The sequence below is a fragment of the Diorhabda sublineata genome, chromosome 8, assembly GCF_026230105.1.
Source record: "Diorhabda sublineata isolate icDioSubl1.1 chromosome 8, icDioSubl1.1, whole genome shotgun sequence".
Classification (NCBI taxonomy): domain Eukaryota; kingdom Metazoa; phylum Arthropoda; class Insecta; order Coleoptera; family Chrysomelidae; genus Diorhabda; species Diorhabda sublineata.
In genome coordinates this window covers 11,726,342-11,749,811 of record NC_079481.1, presented here as the reverse complement: position 1 = coordinate 11,749,811, position 23,470 = coordinate 11,726,342, and the positions used below count along the sequence as shown (strand labels likewise).

Sequence of the window (23,470 nt, the reverse complement as noted above, 5' to 3'; positions counted from 1 at the left end):
GTGGAATGAAATAATGGAGTAGAGAAACAGAACGGTGATATGAGAAATTGGAAAGAACGTTTAACAAGATGATTTTCTTTGTATCTTTTTCTAATATTTGAACACGAATTTAATCAAATACGCATTTCAGTAATACTGTGTCTATGGTCTTATAGAAGGTTCGCTTAAACCATAGACATATATACCTAACTTAACCTAATCACGGACATAGTGTCTGTGGTTAACACATAAGTGCAAAATCGTTCATATACACTTAAAGGTACAATTTCATATTGATACTCGACGCTGGCTTAGAGCGTCAAATGAAGTCATTTGTATAATTTCGACTGGAGAGCAATCTTAAATTTGTGTCTCGGTTTCGTGTGCTTTAAATTAATAAATCAAAAACAGTATCCCTTGAAAAAAAATTGAAATTCAGAATTAAGGATCAGTACAATACTCTCATTCCATCGATTCAGGATTTCTTGTTGAAACCGACTCGTGTAAATAGTATAATTCGCTTGAATGAGAATCAATTAATTAGAAGTGCTTTATATATAGAGAAAAGTTACACATTTTTAGGTTATATTTTGGACGTCATTTCTTTATGTTCCCAGGTAAATTCTTTCTTTATTTTTTTGCGTTTTTTTCTTGTGTTCTTCAGTATTTCTGATATTTTCAAACAGTTTCAAGCTCCCTTATCGTAGCTTAGTGATTTGTTTAAATTTCTAGTTTTTTTAAAATAATTATTTTAAGTAGTTTGTCCCCTAAACCGTTTTATATATTGATAAAAGTTGTTCAAAGTTATAAGTAATGAAAAAAAGAACCGAAAAGAAATCATTTGAGTATAAAAGAAAATTATCATTTTAGAAAACTCAAGAAGATCAAAATTTAAATAGAAAATAATTTTCGGCTGTTAAATTAGTGCACTTCTTTATGTAGCTGTATTCGCTTATGCGTTTGAATACATATTGTAGTTTCAAGAAAGAGAAGAAAATAGGTTAGGTTGTGGCGATTGTGTTTATGTGGAATTAGATTTGTATACGTGTCTTCTCTACAACGTATAGTTCCAGTAGTTGAAATGGCACCACCAAAAGTGAATGTAAAAGAACGATTCAACGATGGTGAAGTGGATCTTAGTATGTCTGAGTTAAATGAAGTTCCAATTAAGGATATATTGAGTTTAAAACGAGTGCACAGCTTGGATTTATCTAACAATACTTTAACATTTTTACCCAAAAATTTTACATTATTAACACACCTCACCAAATTGGACTTGAGCAAAAACGAACTTACAGAATTACCTGAAGATTTTGGAAATTTGGTAAAACTAAAACATCTAGATTTATACAAGAACCAACTGCAACACCTACCTTTAAGTTTTAGTAAATTGAAAAATTTAAAGTGGCTTGATTTGAAAGATAATCCTCTAGTTCCAGCTGTCGCTAAAGTAGCAGGTCTATGTATTAACACTAAAGAGTGCCAAGCTTGTGCTAAAAATATTGTGGATTTTTTCACCAAATTGGAAAATCAAGTGTCTGCTGAACTCGAAATGAGGAACAAGGATAGACAAAAACAGTTAGAATTCAATCAAAAAAAGAAACAAGAAGAGAAAAATATGAAGAAGAAAGAAAAACAAAAGGAAAAGAAGATTTTAAATGGAAATACTATGGAACCAAAAAAATCAAATAAAAATCGTAAAAACAATAAAGAAAAAGTGAAAAACAATAATTCAATGAAAACTGCCTCTTATTCATTGTTTTCAACTATTATCCAATGGATTTTCTTTATGGCAGCACTTTATATAGGGTTTGTTATTTTTAAAGCATACAATTCTAAAAATATAATGGATACTGCAAAAAATATTGTTATTCAAGATTTAAATAAGCTGTATGATGATGTACCTGTATGGTGGACTTTATCAAAACAATACCTTGAAAATTTGTACAAAAATCTAACTGACAAACAATAGTTCTACATAAATAATCATTTGTTTTCTTCAACCTTTCGTTTTTTTTATGCTTGTGAGTTGATATTTTATTTGAAATTTGTTTTATTTTCTTTGCTTTGCTCCTCACTAGGAGCATTATCAAAAAAGTTGGTCTTAAACTGGACAATACAAGACTTAAAATTTAGTAAAACTTTTTATACCTTAAAAAAAGTATTTTAACACATTTTTTATGTAATTTTAGTTAGTTCTTTTGATAATGATCCTAATGAGAAACGAATTGTTAAGATATTAGAATAAAATTCAAATAAAATAACAATCCAAGATCTCAAGAGGTTTCAATAAAAAAAAATAAATATACATTGTATATATTAATTGAATCGAAGTTTTATAACTACTTGTAAATAATTATTACTATGCGTAAATGTTAATATCAAGTAAAGGAATGTAGAAAACAATAAGAAAATTTTGTATTTTTTGAAATAAAAGATTTTGTATGGTGGACTTTATCAAAACAATACCTTGAAAATTTGTACAAAAATCTAACTGACAAACAATAGTTCTACATAAATAATCATTTGTTTTCTTCAACCTTTCGTTTTTTTTATGCTTGTGAGTTGATATTTTATTTGAAATTTGTTTTATTTTCTTAAAGCTTTGCTCCTCACTAGGAGCATTATCAAAAAAGTTGGTCTTAAACTGGACAATACAAGACTTAAAATTTAGTAAAACTTTTTATACCTTAAAAAAAGTATTTTAACACATTTTTTATGTAATTTTAGTTAGTTCTTTTGATAATGATCCTAATGAGAAACGAATTGTTAAGATATTAGAATAAAATTCAAATAAAATAACAATCCAAGATCTCAAGAGGTTTCGATAAAAAAAAATAAATATACATTGTATATATTAATTGAATCGAAGTTTTATAACTACTTGTAAATAATTATTACTATGCGTAAATGTTAATATCAAGTAAAGGAATGTAGAAAACAATAAGAAAATTTTGTATTTTTTGAAATAAAAGATTTTGTAATTCCTACTAAGTTTTATTCATATCCAACTTAAATTGGCCAAAGTATATTTTTAGCATTTTAGTAACCACCTTGGCATATAAATTCTAGGTAACACTCAATGGTATTGGAACCAAATATGTTGTGCATTTTATTGTTAGTACCTCAAATTTAACAGAAAAATATCAGTTTCTGATATTCACGTCTAAAATAGTTTCAATATTTTTTTTGCCAAATTGTCACTTTCCCATTATTCACCTTTGGATGTTAGTTAACAGCTAAATCGTCCAAGATGTCATGCAATGGACAATATTCAGCAATGCCTTTTGGTAAAGCAGCGCTAAAGCTTGAATATACCAGTCACATAAGTTATTGTTATTTTTGCTTGACCAATATCAAAGGCTTTTCGAAGAAATGGAAGCATATGGTAATATGGAGGTGTTTTCTGTAACAAAAAAACACTCCCTCATTAGGAATAAGTTCTTGTGCCTTCTCCAGTTTATATTATTGAAGAAAGTTTAAACAATTCTGAGAACGAACAAACTGAAACAGAATTCACAGCTCCTGTCAGTCCTCAAGCACCGGATTTCAGTAACCAATTATTGATCTCATGATATTTGGATTTGCCCAAAGAAAAAGCTGAAGTGTTAAATTTAATTTTGAAATAGTGGAATCTGCTTAAGACGGGACTTAAAGTTACAGTATACTTTAAACGTCACAATTCTTATGTTGATTTGTTTTCTAAAGAGAATGGCTGCAATGACACTGATAGCTTGATGTTAAAACTGTGTTACGAACATAGGTCAGAGGAATGGAGACTTTTCATTGATTCCTCAAAGTAAAGTCTAAAGGATATACTGTTTTAAAAAGGAAATAAATTTCTATCACTACCTATTTGAAAGTTGTTGCTTTGGTTTTAGGACTACAAACTGGCTACAAGAAGTATTGTTGCTTTTTATGCGACTGCAACAATCGTGAGGAATTAACATTATGTTAGAGCAATATGGCTAAGAAGTGTGTATGGTCCTGGACAAAAAAATGTGAAAAATGAACCCTTAGTTAACCCCGAGAAGATTAATTACCACTTTTGTATATCAAATTAGACTAATCAAAAATTTTGTGGAAGCCATGCACAACGATGGAGCTGGTTTCAAATTTTGAAAATAAAAATTTCCTTCTTCCAGTGAGGTTAGATTAACACGTTGAACCCCAACCGAAATTGATGAAATTTTCTCAGGCCCCAAAAAATGTTTTTACACTCCATATGGGGTGTGTGTGTCTACGTCTACTTTATCCTTAATAACCAGGCAGTTTTCCACCATATGGAGTGTGGATCCAAGAGAAAATTTTAGAAATATTTATTTCGTGAAAAAGTTCATAGGTTCGCTTTGGACCCTGGGAAAGTTTATCTTACCCAGAGCCCAATGCGGTCCTATGAACATACAACACATGATTTTTTGCACTTTTTATTAAAAATAAATATTTTCATTATATTTATACGAAGGAACACATACTTGCAGTATGGAAAAAACAAAAACAGAAGGGGATAGACTAGAATATTATTGTTTTCCGTGGTAAATCACAATCCGTCAATTCATTCCAAACAAAACAAACAAATAGAGAATAAAAGTATTCAAACTTTACTGTGGAGCGAGATACAGGTGGAATATGAAAATTTATGCTGGGAGAGAAAAAGAAGAGAGTTTATTGGAATTGCGTTAATTATAGTATTTTTTCAAAATTTTAAATAAGAATACAATAAACACAATAATATATTGGATTAAATTTTTATTTAGATTTCAGTTTGAAAGGTTCATCTTTTTAAATTAAAAAAGCTGAAGAAATAAAAATTATTTCTCGATTAAAAACAAATACAATTTATAAAAATTTGAACTAATAAATAATAAATATTAATTACAATTAGCAATATAGATGACAATATATTATACATTCCAATAAGTATTTATACAGTGTTCAAAGTTAGTTGAAGAAAGTCTGATGTACGAGGAGTCTTTATTTCTACTATTCCCTTCCAAAAGTTACAATATAACAACATATAAGAACAAAAATCTTGTAATAAACACGGACCTATAAGAGAATAACTAAAAAAGAAAATCGCTAAAAATTTTATATAATTTGTCATACTTATAAAACACCCTGTAACTACAAAATTATTTAAGGCGAAAATTAACAAATTTGATGAATGTTATAGAAAAATTTACGCTATTATGTGTTTTTCATTACTTTAAAACCAAATATGACGAGGACGTCACGGTCGTGATATTGCAACCTGAAGAGAGTCGCTCCGCAATCCCTAAGCGAAGTCGGGTTTTGCGACTTAAAAGAGAGTAGCTCCGCAATCCCGAAGGGAATTTTTTCGTTGATTGCCCCGCGGCCTACGGGGCCAAGTCGAATATTTCGGTGAATCTCCCGGAGACTTAACGAAGGCATCGAAAGTATCTTTTAGGGCGAAACGCGAGCAGATAGTCCCTAGTGCTTAGAGGAAATTTTCATGGAAAACTGTCTGGCTATTAAGGATAAAGTAGACGGAGAAGTTGTGATTTTGCGACCTGAAGGGAGTCGCTCCGCTATCCCTAAGCGAAGTCGGATTTTGCAACTAGAAGAGAGTCGCTCCGCAATCTCTAGGCGAGATCGGGTTTTGCAACTTAAAGAGAGCAGCTCCGCACTTCCGAAGAGCATTTTTTTCGATTTCCCAGCGGCCTACGTGGCCAACTCTAATATTTCGGTGAATCTCACGGCGACTTAAACGAAGGCATCGCCAGTGTCTTTTAGGGACAAACGCGGACAGATAGTGCCTAGTGCTCAGAAGTAATTTCGTGGAAAACCGCTCAGCTCAGCTTAAGGGATAAAGTAGACGAAGACAAAGACGGATTTTTGCGACTTGGGAGTCGCCTTGCATTACCGATGTGAAGTAGGGTTATGTGACGTCAAGAGAGTCGCTCCGCGATCCCGAAGCGAAGTCGGGTTTTGTGACCTAAAGGTCTTTCGGAGTCGAATATTTTGGTGAATCTCGAGGTGACGTAAACGAGTGTGCATTTAATAAAATACAGTGAAAAGCAGGCGGAACGAGTTGTAAAGGTTACCGTTATGTTCCCCGTTACGAAGCATTTCAGTCGCCATGGAACAGTTGTCAAAACAATGCCTAGCGTTTGCTGTGAAAGCGTTTTACTATACCGGTAGCTATGTAGTAGCTTAACGCCCTTTTCGTACTCATTTTGAAGTCGCAATAAGTCAGCGTCTAGTGTTAATTCGATAAAGTTGTGGGTGACAAATTTTGAAAATATCGGTGAAACGAAGAGCACAAGCGGTGGCAGTACGAGTTGCTGTAGGAAGAAGCCCGCCTCAAGTCAGCGAGTTGACAGAGTGCGTGGTTGAAGAAAACGAGGAGCTTGTTCACAACCTCTGGATGAGTGACGATGCACATTTTCATCTTTCAGGATTTATGAACAAACAGTACTTTAGGTACTGAAGTGATCAAAACTCTCATCAACTTCATTAACAACATCTCCACTTGGCCAAGGTAACAGTTTGGTATGCCATGCCCTCATCAGGAATCATAGACCCACTTTATTCCAACTAGACGGAACCACAAGCCACACAACCCGTGTGAGCATGAATATTATTAATAAGATTTTTCCGAATCGTGTGATATACCAAAACGGATCGATTCCCCGTTCACCAGACCTCACACCATGTGAGTTTTTACTGTGGGGATTCCTGAAAAGTACGAAATTGTACGAAAAACGACCCCGTACCGTTGAAGAACTCAAGAAAATAATTCGATTAGGAATCCTGACCATTTCAAAAAACGCCTGCAAGAATGCATTAATCGGGAAGGACGCCATCTGGCCGATATTATTTTTAAACGTTGATTAATTTACACTGGCCGAAGTGACTAAGAAGAATATAACCAATGTTTATAGAGTTAGTAGTAGATCATACAATGAAAATAAGAATAACAATCCAAGACCAAGGAGAATGGCGCATCCGTACTAACCCTGAGACTTACGGAGAGCCCAGCCTGGTAGTAGAGATCAAGAGAGAGAGACTAAGATGGCTTAGTTACGGCGAACAGATGCCAAAAGGTCGAGGAGTCGAACTTGCATACCTACAAAAGCCGGAAGGGCGCAGACTTCCAGGACGACCACGTAAAAGATGGCAGGACGATGACCTAATAGAACTAGGCGTCCGAAATTGGCGGAGAAAAGTGCATCGAGCAGAATGGAGGACAGTTGTCTGGGAGGCTACGGTTCTTCAAGGACCGTAGGTCCAATTGGTAAGGTTTGTAAATGAATTTAGAGAGAGAATTCAGAGAATTTAAGAAGTTAAATTCTGGTAATCGTCAAATCAATACTAAGTAACGACTAGGTTTTGGGAAATTTTATCAAGTATATAATTTCAAATGTAAAAGAATATTTAGTACTTCCAAAAATATCCTCTGCAGTTGATGATTTGAACGATTCTTATTCTGATGAAGATCTCTAGTTTCTGTTGTGACACGACACTCACATCTTGTTCCCAAATTTGGTACTGATAATTTTTTTTTAATTTCTCTTTTATTCATAAATAACAGTTTTTAATTCTGCCTTGGATATATTTCTTGCCGGATCCAAGCCCAGAGGAGGGATTATTCCAAATCCTAAAAATCTGTTATGTGAATTTAAATAAAACACATACAGTATAAACTTTATATAACGACGTCGGTTATAGCGACGTATCGGCTATAATGACGTGATTCTTGGAAAAAGTTTGGTTCAGTATGCTTTCGTAAAGGAAATATATCGCCTATAGCGACAGTGGATATAACGACGACATCGGTTATAGTAACGTAATTTTGGAAAATTTCCCGAAGTTAAATCGGCTATAGAGACCTACAGGATGTAAACAACGTAGGCATTTCGTCGAAAGGAAGAACGCAGTCACTACTCAGTTCATTCCACGAAATTTGGGTGGGGTGGGGTGTTTTGTGTTGTTATTTTGTTTACTTTTCCCATCAGTTGTTCTTGTGCTTCAAAGGGCGAGCTCAGTGTCAAGTGTTCAAGATGTCCAAAAGAAAATCGTTGACAATTGAAGAAAAAGCAAACATTATTTGGAGACTGCAAGAAGGTGAGTCTAATACGATGTTATCTAAAGAGTTCGGCGTTTCCCACTCAACGATATCCACTGTGTGGGCAAACAAAGAAAAAATAAGACGTTGTTTTGAAGAGGAATCTTTTTTGGTTAAGAAAGTTAGAAGGACTCAGCACACCGATCTAGACAAAGCCTTACTTCAATGGTTTAAACAGCACAGGGAGAAAAACGTTCCTATTAACGGTCCGATTTTACTTACAAAAGCACGAGAATTTTCCGCAATGCTGAACAAAGATTTCCAACCCGACCCATCGTGGGTTCAGAGATTTCGTAATCGCCATAATATCGTCTTCGCAAAAATGTCAGGTGAATCGGCAGATGTCCCTGCAGGGGTGAAGGATCATTGGCTTGGTAACGTTTGGCCGAAAATTCGCGAAGGCTACGTGGATGAAGAAATCTTCAACTGCGACGAAACCGGGCTATTTTACAAACTCACTCCTGACAAAACTTTCAAGTTTTTGGGCGAGAAATGCTCTGGTGGAAAACACTCGAAAGACCGTGTCACCGTTCTAGTTGCGGCTAATTTGACAGGGAGTGTTAAAAAAAAGTTAGTGGTCATCGGAAAATCAAAAAACTCGCGGTGTTTCAAAAACGTGAAGAACCTACCAGTGCAATATGAACACAATATAAGGTCATGGATGACATCCCAGTTGTTTGAAAAACTTTTGCGCGAGTGGGATGGAGAGCTAAGAAGGGAAAACAAGAAAATTTTACTCTTAGTTGATAATTGCCCAGCACATCCTCATGTGGCATCTCTAAAATGCATAAAATTAGTTTTCCTGCCAGCAAACACTACATCTGTGCTTCAACCAATGGACCAAGGGGTCATAAAGGCACTAAAAGTTAACTTCAGGAAGCTATTGGTATTGAAAATGATCGACAATATTGAAAAAAATATTGAACATAACGTTCATTTGCTACAAGCAATAGTAATGGTCTCAAAAGCTTGGGATATAGTGGACTGTGACACAATAAGAAATTGTTTCCGTCATGGAGGATTTCTTAGCTCTGATAACTCAGAATCCAATTCAACGTCGAAAATCTGGCGGATTGGGCAGAAAATATTAATTTACCTCCCGAAATGGGGATAAATATCGATTTTAATCAATATGCTGCTGTCGATGAAAACATCGAAACATCGTCAGAACTAACTGACGTCGAGATAATAGCATCAGCTTCTCACTCAAATGAAAATCATTCCTCAGAAGAAGATGAAGCGGAAGATTCAACGTCATCAGCGGAATTTCTTCTTCCTTCGGCCAGCTCTGCAATGAAGGCGATGTCAACGGTGAGAAATTTTTTTCTTTTGAGGAAGAGCCAAAGCCACACGTCAAAGATGCTCTGATGGTCGTGGAAAGAGAAATCGAAAAAATTTACTACGAAAAACACAGCGTCAAGCAAAAACTTATCACAGATTTCTTTTAGATACATAGTTTCCTTTATTTTATTCATCTTTGTATTTTGTTTACTAAATATTATATATGTATGTATATTTAATTTTAATACATGTAATGCTAATTTTACACTTGTATTTTATTCTCTCTTCTAAAATTTTATCACGCTTATCAATGGGGTGGTTATAACGACCAGGTTTCTCTGACCCCTTGGCGGTCGTTATAAACAATTTCTACTGTAATTTATACAATACTTCAATAATTGTTAATATATAATTTTTTTATTTTCCAACAGGAGAAAAGTTGATAGTCCACAAATTGGGTCTTGCCTTTCCAAAATGTTGTAGCGAACGTTTTAAACGCCACGAGCCAAGTGCCAGTTAAACATAGACAACAGTATGTTGTTTCTAATGTTGAATGTGGAAGTAGAAAACAATTTGGTAAAAATGCCTATCAGAATAGTTTGAAACAAAAAGAGGTTTAAAGCAAGGATACCCACTATAAACAGTGCTGTTTAACCTTGTATTAGAAATGATCCTGAGAAGTAGACACAAATGTGGACTGCGCATAAATGTACAAAAAACCAAATATATGGAGATAGGAAGGGATTTAAATAACTTCAACCAATTGAAAGTGACTACAGAACAAGGAGTATGGATTTGATAAAATTCAGAGATTCGAATACCTGGTGTGACATAGACAAACGAAGGAGATTGAACCATGGAAATCGACAAGACTGGCGAGAGGGAACAAAATGGTTGGAGCCCTAGGAGGTCTATTAGGATCAAAAGATATTTCAAGAGACGCCAAGTTACGCATTTACAAGACAGTTTTACAACCAATAGTGCTGCATGACAGTAAGTTTTGGATCATAAACAAAAAATAAGAAAACAAAATAAACATATGGGAGAGAAAGGTACTAAGGAGGATTTTCGGAGAAGTGCGGGAGCAAAACTAGTGGAGAAGAAGAAAAACGAACGCAGAGAGCAAAGTACTGTATGGTCAAACTGAGATGGGATATGTGGTCAGAGCAAAAAGAGTCGGAATGGACGAAGACAGTTGGGTTATTCATAGAAGAACGAGCGAAAAGGAAAAGGTGACCATGATTATACCCATCAAGCAGCGGTAAACCAAATATTCTTGATCAACTTCAGCATAAGTTTCAGGATGCCTCTTGTTGATACTTGTTCTACCTGCGACAGGTATTTGGTATGTATTTGGTGAAAATAATAGCAAAAGGTGAAAAAATCCTTCACGGTAATGAAATTGTTTGCATGACTAGAAATTGGATGTATAAAAAAATCTCGTGGATCTCTACCATACTCTAGTAAGGTTAGTATCCTTAAGGCAGGAAATTCTATGGAAGATTTTTTTTCCTATTGATATTCTATAATTGAGAGACCAGAAATGGATTGCCAGTCGATAAAGTGACTCATATTAAAGCCTTGTTTCCATATCTGGATGAAGTACATAAGGACTTTTATAAAACTCTATTTAGCCAAAGATAATGTACAATTCTTTTTTATGTATAATTTTTTTAATTACTTTTATTCACATAATCATTTTTAATAGTAAAAATATATAATAGTATCTACTTTGTTTTATTGAAAGAAAAACTCAGGTCAAAAAGTAGCCAAAGGGTTGCATATACAACGTTTCGACTTGTAGAGGACACTTACTACAAATCAATTTTAAAATAAAATTTTCTCACACTGAATTTTTGAATCAAATTTGCTTATGTATTATTTACACATGGTAATAACATCGAAATTGAATATTAGAAATACAAAAAAAAGGCTTGAGCAGCAGAGCTCCATCACGAAAGTCGAATTTTTCGTCGAATGAAGAATTTAATTAATACACAAACAAATCTTTCCATAAAATGATTTCTTGGAAATGATATCAATTCTCAATCTTATTTCTTTATATGGAAAATTTACTATTCCTCAATAACTTTTCATTTCATAAGTTAACTCTCTCAAATGAAAATTCATAATTTCAATAGACCCGGTGGTCTCGAACCCTCTTGTTCAATTCCAATTGACAACAAAGAAAAAATTGTCATAATGACAAGAAATTTCGAAAATGGGAAGTAAAAAAAATCACCCTAGCAACGATCATACTCGTATTATTCATTAAATAGGAGGCGGTCCAGTTCAACAATTACAGCGATCAAAATGATTTCGGGCGTTTTGTGCTAGAAGAACTGAAGAAGAAAACTTTGAACTTGAGAAAGACAATTCTTCAACATCACCCCTACTTGCATGCGAAGTAAGAAAACATAACAGAAATGACTATAAAATGGAGAGGAGTGGAGATGGAAACTTTCGACCTTAGACAGGAAATCATCTCGCAACTAATTGAACCTACATGTAAAATTTCATTTTTCAGTCGCTTTTCGTTTGACCTGCAGAGGTGAACAAAGGTCAAAAACCACTTTTTTTGCACTGCGACCTCTCGAAATATTCATTTGTTTTCAACCAAACTCTAATAATATCAATCCGCCGCCAAAAAAGCCATGTATGCTAATTTTGAACCAAATCGGACCCATAGCAATTGCTCGAGAGACGAAAATAAGAATTGTAGCTTAAACAGATATATATATATATATATATATATATATATATATATATATATATATATATATATATATAATATATATATATATATACGAAAAACCATCATAATCGTGTTCAGGAGGTCTCAAAACATGGGAAAAATTGTGTGCCCCCCATTTTACTTCTAGACATTCCTACCGTAATAGTCTAATTTTTCCTTGAAAAATTAGAGCCTTTGAGAACTTAGTTTTCATTTTCTATCCAGTAAAATTTTACATATAGGACAAACCATGTCTTGGAAAAGCATGTCTTAAATACTCAACTTAAATTTAGAAGCGTTCTTACCAAATCTCTCTTTATGAAAAATTCGACGAAAAATCTATAATCAATTGAATTAAATTCTCAGTAATCTGAATATTTTTTTGTTTTTATTTTACTTTCCTCAACTTACTTTGAACAAACTTTGATCAATAAATGAAATCGATTTGACCAAATTTATACCAAATATTGAATAACACTGCTTTATCTATAACTACCTCTTCCTCCGCCACCACCTCGTTGGTAATTAGAGCGACCTCTAGAACCTCTGTATCCTCTTGAGCCTCTATCGTCCCTCGATGAGTATTGTTGGTTATGTTGACGTTCTTGAACGTATTGATCGGCATACGTTGTTTTATTGGCTTGAAAAGAATCATAAGTTTTAGCTCTCTTTGATTGATGATAGTCCTGTGAGCTATAACTATCCCTTCTGGTGTTGTCATAATTTTTATTTCCCCCTGAGATTCCGCTATCGAAACTTTTATTGAAAACTCTCGAACTAGAATTGTCGTATTTACCTTGAAAACTATCGTAATTTCTATTGCTTCCTCCTCCCGAATTGTCATATCTCTTATTATCTGCATATCCACCCCGATCGCCACCAGATTGATAATTACCACCTCCCGAGTGAAAACCGCCTCTATCTCCACCAGAATGATAACTACCTCCACTGGACTGGTAATTACCACCTCCCGATTGGTAGGCACCTCCTCCCGATTGGTAGGCACCTCCTCCCGATTGATAATTGGATTGGTAATTGCCACCACTTGTGTAATTACTCGCGCCTCCGCCTCTCGAATAATTATTACTTCCTCCTCGGTTGAAATTACCACCTCCACGGCCTCCAGGACCCGCGGATCTTTGCTGCCAAGATGGCATTTCAGGAGGAGGTGGCGCTATTTCTGAAGTCCTACCACCTCTATCTGGAACCTATAATTGTATAAATTATAATTTAATAAAATAAATATTATTAGAAAACAATGTTGTCTGCCTTATAGAAAATTTATTGAAAAACTGGAATTTTTTTAATACATAATTGATAAGTATGAAGGATTTTTTTAAATACAGGATGTTCTTGGACAACAGGAAAAAAATCGGAAGCGTATAGTATGAACCAGAACAATGTTAATATTTCCTATAAACTTCCCTAATACAGACAGTCGTTTTCGAATTATAAGATTCCAAAGTTGGCAACCGCAAAATTATTTATTTTAAAAGTAATATTGGATCTACAGCAAAATTAGCATTTTTTCTAAAAATTATTTGGAAATTTAAATGAAATGAATGAATTAGTGAAATTTGATCCACACGCTAATTTTTTACTCTATATAATAATTTTTGATTTCCTTAAGTGGACCCCGGGTCGGTTCTAGCTCCATCCCCTACTACTTCTTAATCCGAAGCTGGTATTAGGGCGCGGGGCGCTTCAAAAATTTTTTTCTGGCTCTTACCCTCTCAAATGTTTCTATTTGATGTAACAAAAATCTTCACATACCATGAAGTCTATAAGTCAACTCTAAGGGATCAATTTTTGATTTTAGTTTCCCAACATGAAAAAAAAATTATTTGTAAATTTTTGCTACTTTTTTACCAAAAACAATATCATATTCTTAAATTTGAGTCTTTGAGCTGTAATACAGAGTGAGATTATGTTTAAAAGAAAACTAGTTACAGACATTTAAAAATTACTTAATTTGAAGGAACCGCCTAAATATGATTTCACTAGAGTCTTTGTCGAAACTTTTGAATTGACAATTGTCAAGAAAATTCTGTCTTTTTGATGTATGTTCTGGAAGGACCGAAAAGGTATATTTGTTGTATAGACATTAAATGACGTAAGAGTTTAACCAATCTCTCATAAAAGCATTATGATGTAAAAAGATAAAACAGTAAAAAATACAGGATTGCGTAATGGAGCACTTTCCTTTACTAGAAATTGGGAAGAATTTAAAATAAGATGTACTGCTGCTGATGCTTTTTTTCTCATCAGTATTTAAACAGACTTCATCATGAGAGTAGCATTCATAATCCTTATCGAGTATTAGTATTTATTCTAAATTAAACGAAATACTGAAGACTAATCTGATGTATGCTGCAGATCTCATGTACGTTCGTAGATATATAAATCCAAGTTTTTAAGTGAGAAGTGTCAAAGTTTTTCCCATTATTATTGACGTCTGCAAGTTTGATGTTACATCATGGGCAACTGGAAATTTTAAATGTGATCCAAATCCATACCACACCATTGAAACATATTGCTGCACTCAAAGAAATGTAGAGCATCTTCGATGGTGGTTCTTAAATACTATATTGTCTTTATTATTTCTCTCTTCAAAGAAATGGAGTATTATTATTATCCACCAACAACAGTTGTATGTCGCATCGATTGAAATTTATGTTTCATAAGTATTTTTTTTGTACTATTAACAGCAATCAGAAATACATTTTCTATGAGCTATTCTGTTGGCTATGGACCTAAAGGTTAATCTTGCGAATGTACTGATGGGACTTCTCCAATGAGAAGGTCTCTTGCACTTTATTTGAGATCAATTGGCCAGCTTCGTTTCAGTCTTCAATTGTTTGGTTATTGGATTATTGGTTGAAGTAGTATATTAGGATGGCTGTCCAGCTTTAGGTAGTGGTTATGGCTTCTTTCTTGTACTGTTTTTTGTATAGTTGGAATCAGGAGCACATCATGGATCAATTTGTTTCTGATGTACCATGGTGCATTGACTAGTGATCGAAGGATTTTAGATTGTCCTCGTTGTATGAGAGTGACACTAGATTTTCTGGCACATCCGCTGCCTTATAGTTCTCTGAATTTCAAGTTGATTTGCTTTGGTTTCTTGGCCATGTATTCCCTCCAATTGAGTTTAGAGTCTAAGTGGAATCCCAGGTATTTGACACAAGAAGTTACGGGTATCACTATGTTGTCTGAAGGCTTGCCGTTATCACTGAAGGCTTTTTCTTATGGTAAATGTTATGTGTTGGGATTTGTTTTCGTTCATTTTTATTCTCCATCTTTCGTGTCATTCTTTGATCTGGAATAAGTGATCTTGTAGATTTGAAGAAGCTATTATTGGATCCTCGTGTATCACTGTGTCATCAGCAAATGTGCCTGTCATAGTGTAGTTTGAGGTTGGAATGTCAGAAGTATATATCAGGTACATGACTGGCTCTAAGATGCTGCCTTGTCGAACTCCAGCTTTAATATGTTTGAAATTCAGAGATTTCATCACTAACTTTTGTTCTGAATGTTTTGTTTGACAGATATGACTGAAGCAGAGTGTAATATGGATTGGATAGACAGAGTTTGATTTTATTTAACAGACCTACATGCCAAACTTTATCGAAAGCCTGGCTAACATTCAGGAAGGCTGGCGAGCAGTATTTTTTTTCGCTACACCTGTAGTGATGGCATGCACTGTTGAACTGTGGAGTGTCTGTGGGGAAATCCAAATTGGTGATCTGGAATCACATTTATGATCGGGTCCATACACTGTAATATCAACTTTTCTAAGACCTTAGATAATGTTGATTCCAGGCTGATTGGTCTGTATGATGTGACGTCTTGTAGCTGCTTCCCTAGTTTTGGAATGAGGATAATTTCAGATCTTTTTAGTTCCTTGGGTTAGTAGTATAATCTAAATATGGCATTAAATATATTCAGGGTGTTTCAAATTAAGTGCGCACTATAGCTAACTTTTTTAATATTCTAGATACGGAGTCGGTCAATTTAGCAAAGTAGTAGTAATTTTCACGATGATTAAGATGGTGAAAACATAAAAACAATTGCTTATACTGTTTTCGAGTAAATCGGAAAAACAGATTTTTTTTAATAGAATACCTTGTATATTTTTGGCTCGAACTTTTCCAAATTATTCACAGAATATAAAAGCTCTTATACGGCATTAGTATAAATCTAAAAATAACCAACTTATCAACTTATTCACCTCTCTAAGAAGTTGGCTGGGGATTTTTATTTTTTTAACAACTCGTCTGGATTGTTAAGTGGAGTATTAATTAGATTGTTATGTATAAGGAAGTCATTGTATGAGTGAAAACATATTGAGCAAAGAGGTCTGCTTTTTCTTTACTGCTTCTAGCCCAAGTGTTTGTTTGGCCATTTTTTTAAAGGAGAGATTAGTGTTATTAGTTTTCTTGAGTATTTGATTGGTTTCCAGATGGAATGATCATATCGGTTGAGGTTTGTAGAGTATTGGGAGTAGCTATTGTCTTGTGCCTCTTTAATTTGTTGCTTGAGTACATTACTTGCTTGATTGAAATCTCTTTCGTTACATCTTAAAAAAGCATGATTGGAAAACGATTGGCAGAAATTAATGAGTTTTAAATTGAAGCAGTGAATTTTACAGAAAGGTTTTTTTATTAATCTTTTTAAGAAGCAAAATAAATTATAGATAACATTTGGACCATTTTAGAAAAAATGAAAGGATTTTATGCTTGATTCCCCACCATAATCCTGATTCAAAAAAGAGGCTAATAAGTAGTGCGAACCCAGTACTTTAACTGCAAAGCTAGTTAAGGTCCTGATATAGGGCAAGAAGGTATTAGAATAAATTTTATGAAAAGCAAAACAAGCTTCTTTTGTTGATTACCTTCACTCTAGTAAAACGATAAATATATAGTTTTAGTGTAATTTTTTGGATCGATTGAATGTTAAACTTGGAATACAGAAGAAAAAATCATTTTTCATCAAAGCAACGCACCCTCTCACACAGTTCAAAAAACCATTGTAAAAATCAATGTACTGAAGTAAGAACTGATCCAACATCCACCCTCTTTGCGAGATTTGACTCCCTCTGATTTCTATATATTCGTTACACCTCAAAAAAGCTCTGATTTCAAAACGAGTGGAATTTAAATTTTTTTAAATTGAAGCAGTGAATTTACCAAAAAGGTTTTTTCTAAACTTTTCATAAAAAGCAAAATAAATTATAGATAATCCAATAAGGCGTCAAGATTTTGATATCATCCACTGTACTTGTCACTTATTGGGTCTGTAAAAATATTCACTCTGGTTTTAACTAGACTAAATATCAAATACCTTGTGTTCATATACTCACTTGTCCAATTATAAATTTTTGTAATGATGAACGTGTATTTTTCCTTACAGATGAGTTACTAGTTTTTTCAATAATGGCTATATCAGTTCGAGACGCCAATAAATCAGACATATCTACGTCAGGATCTACTTTCAGTAACGGGCGTCTCTCGTAGTAAAGTTTCTCGAATAGGTCATCTTTGCCTTTTGTTCGATCAGACCACTAAAAAATATCATTTATCAATATATTAATAAAAAGCCACTTTATTTGAACGTGTAATGCAAAGTAAAAAGTTGATAAAAACTGTTGAAAAAAAAAAGTTTAAATATATCACAATACTGGTAGTTGGTAGTCTTATATATGCATGACCTGACTGACCGATTCATCATCATGAGCCAAAGCTCCTCAAACTAAAATTATGCCATTTGGACAGTAAGTCCCTTTTACAGCATAATTTCCCAGTAAAAAAAGTTTTTTAGATCTATCAACCTGAAGAGATTTAAAAAGGAGTTAGGATTTGTATGAAAATCTATAAATTTTGAAGTTAGGGTCTTCCAATTTTGTTTTTAGATATTAAATATTAAAAAATAATTAAACATATATCAGGATTTTTAATAATTCCACCCCTATAAGTAGTAGAAAGGGGATAAAGTTGTGCATAAAAAGTTCTTCAATTTAAATTTCAACATAATAAAGAATGCCAAGAGGTTGTGAAAATAAAGGGAATGCAAGTGATGCAAGATTGAAATGGTGGTTAAAACCATATAACATAGAAGACAAAAAATTAGAACGGCGAAGAAAAATTCGTTAAACCAATTACAACAGCAATAAGACCAAAGCATTTTAGGTTTAAGGGTATTCTGGTCTAGAAATTTGAAAAATTGAAGTTTTTGCATATTTTCAAGGCTTAGACTCTTTAGAAAAAGTCCTTAAACGGATTTTTTTTAAATTGACATTATTTCCATACAGTAAATTTTGAAATTGGAACGAGTCATTCTAATGGAATTGTTTCTCAAACTTCAAATGCGTTTTTCTCAAAATTACTTTGTTTCGAAATGATTGAGGTGATATTTCAAGTTCTACCAGACCCGTTTCTTTGAAATTTGGTGAAAATTTTTTTTATATATCTCTCTATCACATATGACTTGGATTTTCAAAAATTTAATCATATTTAATATTAAGAATTTTTCAAATTTTTTTGGTCCAGATCACTACAAGGGATGTAATCATGTCAACCAAGATACACCTTTTTTTGTAGCCCCCACTGTACCAGCCTGTAATTTATTGAAATTCAGATTTTCCTTTCACAATTTTTCCTATATTCTTAAAGTCGAAACATATAAAAAAATGGATAGTAAAAATGTTTTTCATTTTTTTACATTATTTCCAAAAATGCCTCAAATTTAGGCTTCTAAAAGACATCTGGGAGAAGTATTTTTAAAAATTGTTAGCCGAAAATATAAAACGTAGGAATGAAACTGAAGAAAAAATAGAGTTAACAGAAATCATTATAACATATAAAAATGGGAAAATATCTGGAAATAAATATGGAACTGATGAAACGTGTGGAGAATGAAAGCTTCATGAACGACTATATAAATTAATAAATACAAGGAGAGAAAAAGATGCCAGAAATCATATTCTCCTCCTTTTCTAATGGGTTTCATCCTCCATAATAGACCCTGGTCTTTCTTTTCAATTGTGCTATTAAAAACGAGAGATTTTTTTTTTCATGAAATATGTCAAGTCCTCTTTCACCCTACCATCCCCTATGGATTACAATTTTTTCCATTTCAAACCCTAATTTGCTTGTACTAAATAATTATTTGAAACAATAACTTAAACTATGTGGTAAATTGATTGTTCATGATTATCAGAAAGTTTGCTCTACTTAAAAAAAAGTGAAATTATATTAGATGAATTAGATAAAATCTTATATCATTCTATTTTATAATAGAAAAACTTACCTGAAAAGATTGTATAGTAACATCTAATCTTGTTAACAACATCTCCCTTCTTATTTTATATTCTTTATGTAAATCTTCTTGAACACCATTAAGGATGTCCCACTGTTGATTGGAAAGGAAACCATTAAATATTCCCTTTCCAACTATATCCATTCCTGCCTTATTTATAACAATAGGAATTGTGGGTACCAATTTTTGAAATAACGTCTGAATAGATATATTCGCAGGCGGTTTTGGAAAACGAAGAGTTTGTAAAATCAATCTCATATCTTTGGCTGCCGGAGTTTCTTGCTGCAAAAAAGAATATTTTTATATATCAGGGAAAAAATAGCTTATTAGACATCTAGACAATACAACATCTACAATCTATTATACAACTAAATAGCTATCAAGGAAAAATTAATGCACAAAAAAGTAATCAAAATGAATCTCAATCTGAGTTAGAGTCTGAAATCAGCTTACGGGTGATCTACTTAAACCTGGGTTATAGTTTCCAAAAAGTCCTATAGTTAAGTTTTGAAATTGTATGTTTTCAAAAATAATAAGGGGAATAAATAGCGGAATCAAATTTAGAATATGTCAAAACTTGGTGCTAATTTGTTATAGCAAAATTAATTTTGTTGTTGCAGCTATTAAAAAAGAGAACAAAGGACAATATCAGCTTATAATAAAGTTGGCATTGTCACATAAATTTTCCATATAGTGGGAATGGTAAGTTTCTGAAAATTGAATAACTGTGAATCAGACGCAGAAGACATAAAGACTGAAAATATCCTGCAGTTAATTTTTAATCATTACAATTGAAAAAGGGCAGAATAATAGTAGGAGATATCAAAAAATGATCAGGAAAAAATAGTAAAAATTAACTACATTATTTAAGGATAATCTTGAATAAGCTTTTAACTTTGAGTTTCAATTACAGAAGATTTGTCAACACTGGTTGAACGACATCAGGGGGTAGTGGGAATAATAATTAACAAAACACAGAGTCACAGAGCTGTTTTGGATTATTATAAATTTTATATAAAGTGTATTATTGAAAACCTCTGAAGACAAACAAAGGGTTGTCTTCAATTTTTGGTTAATATTTTCAGTCTTCATGTCTTCTGTATCTGATTCGAAGTTTTTCAATTTTCAAAAAATGTTAAATTTTTTTCAATTCCCACTATTTGAAAGGTTAGCAACTAATTTGCAATCACTTGTACCCTCTAGGTGGAAAATTTATGTGAGAAAGCCAACTTTATTGTAAGTTGGCATTGTCTTTGTTTTTTGTTTTAAATGGCTGCAGCAACAACATTAATTTTGCTTTAACAAATGAACAACAAATTTTGAAATATTCTAAATTTGATTCGCTATGTTGACAATGCTAGCTTAATGGACTTTGTCCTTATTATTTCACAAAAATTAACTAGAGGACTTTTTGGAAACTATAACCTGAGTTCCAGCAGATCACTCATCACATCCTTCCATGATATTTATTTAGTTGTATAATAATTTATAGATGTTTAATAATTGTTATTCACCCCCAAACATGGAGTTTGCACGAAAATTTGATACTAATAAGATATTTTTGTGCTGAAATACCAAAAATACTCAACCATTAAGTGAACTATCCTTTTTTCGGTACACATTTAGGCTATAAGTTATGTTAGCTCATAGAACTGTGCTATATATAATTTATTTACAAAATAATGGTATTTAAATCTGGGAGAGCTAAGACAAGGAATAATTCTTGCTTTATTAGTATGGAACCTATAAACACATTTTTAAAAAGGGACAGGATTATTTTAAAGCAGGCTACAGGTAGATGGGCAGTGACAAAGTGGCGCCTGTGACATTAATAATAAGTGTAATCACTCTGATGGAATGTAGATGTGCAATACTAAATCAAAGCACAGTTATCTCAATCTGCTCAGACAGCAAAGTTGCCATACAAGTCACAACAGCTGAAACAGTGTACTGTAAACTTGTGAAAGAATACAAAAAGTTATTATTATTGTTTAACTATAGTAGGCGGTTAAAAAAACTGATGAATCTATTGTTTTATGAATTTAAACATGAAAATTTTTCAGAATACTGTTCACACTTTTCAGTCTACTAAAAGTAGTGCACAATGTGATTGTTTGTAGCTGAGTGTTCAGCATCAAGTCTGTTCTTGAAAATGTTTGTATTTGCAGCAGTCACTGTCTCTTCTTCTAACGCATTCCCCATATATAATATATGATTTGTCAAAAAGTTCTTTCGGGTCAACTTGCAGTTTCTTTCTTTAGATAATTTTCTTGAATGCCCTCTTAACTGTTGATTTTTATTCACATGGAAAATGTCCAAACCACAAGTGTAGAAATGTGTAAGAATTTTATAGGTTTCTATTAAGTCTCCTCTAAAGCGACAATCTCTGAGAGTGGGTAGGGTAAATATTTTTAGGCATTCTTCATAGCATAAATCTCTCACCGGAGGAGGTATTTTAGTAACCCTTTGCTGACCTCATTCTAAAAGCTCAATATCCTTCACAAAATATGAATTCCACACTGTATACGCAAATTTAAGTTTTGGTCTTATATATGTTTTGTAAAGAAGTCTTATTATCTCAACTGAGTGATCCTTAAAAGCTTTTTGTACCATATAAGTGAATGAATTGGCTTTCTTGACTATTTTTGACAGGTTGACAGGTTTTGGATCACTATAACTCCAAGATCACATTGTTGATTAACTGTAATAATCTCCACACCATTTAATGTATAAGCTCTTCTGGGATTGTTTGAACCAATGTGTAGGACACTACATTTTGTTTCATAGACCTTCATTTTCCAGCTTTTTGTCCATTCCTCTACTGGAGGAGCCTAGCCCTCAGAAGCAGACTTGGCAAAAATCTTTGTATCATCAGCAAAGAATGAGAAGGGGACCAAGAACAGGCCAAAAGATTCCCTCTTATTCCAACATGCCCTAGTTTGTATAGCAATAATCTATGTGGGAATACAAAAAGTTTATAAGGACATTTTATTTAATCTGGGTCTTATTCTATTAACAAATAATTGACAACGCTATACTAGCCATAAAAAAACTAAATGTAGATTCCATACCACGAAATTTGAAAGGGAAACAAAATTATATTGCTCTAATAGAAGTCCATCTTTTAAACTTTTTTATGTTATATTAACACTGTGCCCATCGACAAAATGGTGTTATTTCTTTTTCAATTGTTATATGATAATATATAATCTACTTACAAGTTTAAGTTCTATTTTTTTACCAGGCTTTTTTTCTTGTAGTATGCGAGCACCCATAAGTTCTGTCAGTAAATAATCCAACAAGAGAAGCCTATCAGAAAAATTTTGTAAGCGATCTGATACATGACCTTCTATGAGGATCTTGTACGGACAACCTAAAAAATATAAAGCAATTATATTGTATTCTTTATTCACAAAACAAGTTAAATCACTTACCTAATTCTTTTAAAAAAGATGTAACTTCCATTATAAATGCCACTGCATCTTCTGGGGCTGATATAGGATTAACCTCCTCATCAATACCTTGTAAAGTTCTAATTTCATTTGTAAGAAAGTGTACAAGTTCGGTGTATTCGATACTTTTTGGTCCACCTTCTATGGCTATCGGAAAATTTGATTTTTGTGTAAGAGGACCATTATATCTGAAAAAACTGTATGCCAAATCGTTCAACTACGAATTTAGGTACTTACCCTATAACATTAAAAGCGGAAATTATTTTTTCTTCTAATTTACTCATATTAATATGAGTTTCACGTTACGATAATGTTCTTAAGAATAATTTTTTCCTATTTTCCTAAGGTCTCTCCGGTATATAACAAATTCCCATACAATCCTATATTATACCATAGACTTATCACCGGTTGGCTTGACAATGACAATCTACATCACAGAACATTGGGTTTGTTTTGTGATCTACATTCCAGTATCAGTATAGATAATATAATATACTGTTATTCGAAATCATGTAATTTCATAGAAAATAAGAAACATATTATAATATTGTTGAAAATGTGCGAAAATTCTCTCTGATATCAGTCTATTATCGCTCATTAGATATGTTTCCGTATAAA

General features: G+C 33.0%; 3 protein-coding genes across 4 annotated transcripts; 2 read left to right on the top strand and 1 right to left on the bottom strand.

The window, feature by feature from the left end:
* Positions 1-511: 511 nt before the first annotated feature.
* LOC130448107 (leucine-rich repeat-containing protein 59) lies at positions 512-2,965 on the top strand. The gene is made up of 2 exons (XM_056785315.1): positions 512-596; positions 850-2,965. Exon 2 carries the CDS (start codon positions 1,061-1,063, stop codon positions 1,949-1,951), a length of 891 nt encoding a protein of 296 aa, XP_056641293.1. The 5' UTR covers positions 512-596; positions 850-1,060; the 3' UTR covers positions 1,952-2,965.
* A 1,748-nt stretch (positions 2,966-4,713) lies between these two features.
* LOC130448101 (protein FAM98B) lies at positions 4,714-23,280 on the bottom strand. 2 transcript variants are annotated; one of them, XM_056785307.1, is made up of 7 exons: positions 23,090-23,280; positions 22,835-23,040; positions 22,619-22,773; positions 19,392-19,682; positions 17,446-17,646; positions 12,880-13,291; positions 4,714-12,723 (listed from the first exon to the last, which is right to left on the bottom strand). In XM_056785307.1, the coding sequence occupies exons 1-7, from the start codon at positions 23,134-23,136 to the stop codon at positions 12,566-12,568; spliced, it is 1,470 nt and encodes a 489-aa protein (XP_056641285.1). In that variant the 5' UTR covers positions 23,137-23,280; the 3' UTR covers positions 4,714-12,565. The 2 variants fall into 2 exon arrangements, with proteins under 2 accessions (XP_056641285.1, XP_056641284.1); XM_056785306.1 differs by having other exon boundaries at positions 4,714-13,291.
* Positions 8,004-9,182, top strand: LOC130448104 (tigger transposable element-derived protein 4-like). The gene has a single exon (XM_056785313.1). It carries the CDS (start codon positions 8,004-8,006, stop codon positions 9,180-9,182), a length of 1,179 nt encoding a protein of 392 aa, XP_056641291.1.
* Positions 23,281-23,470: the final 190 nt, after the last annotated feature.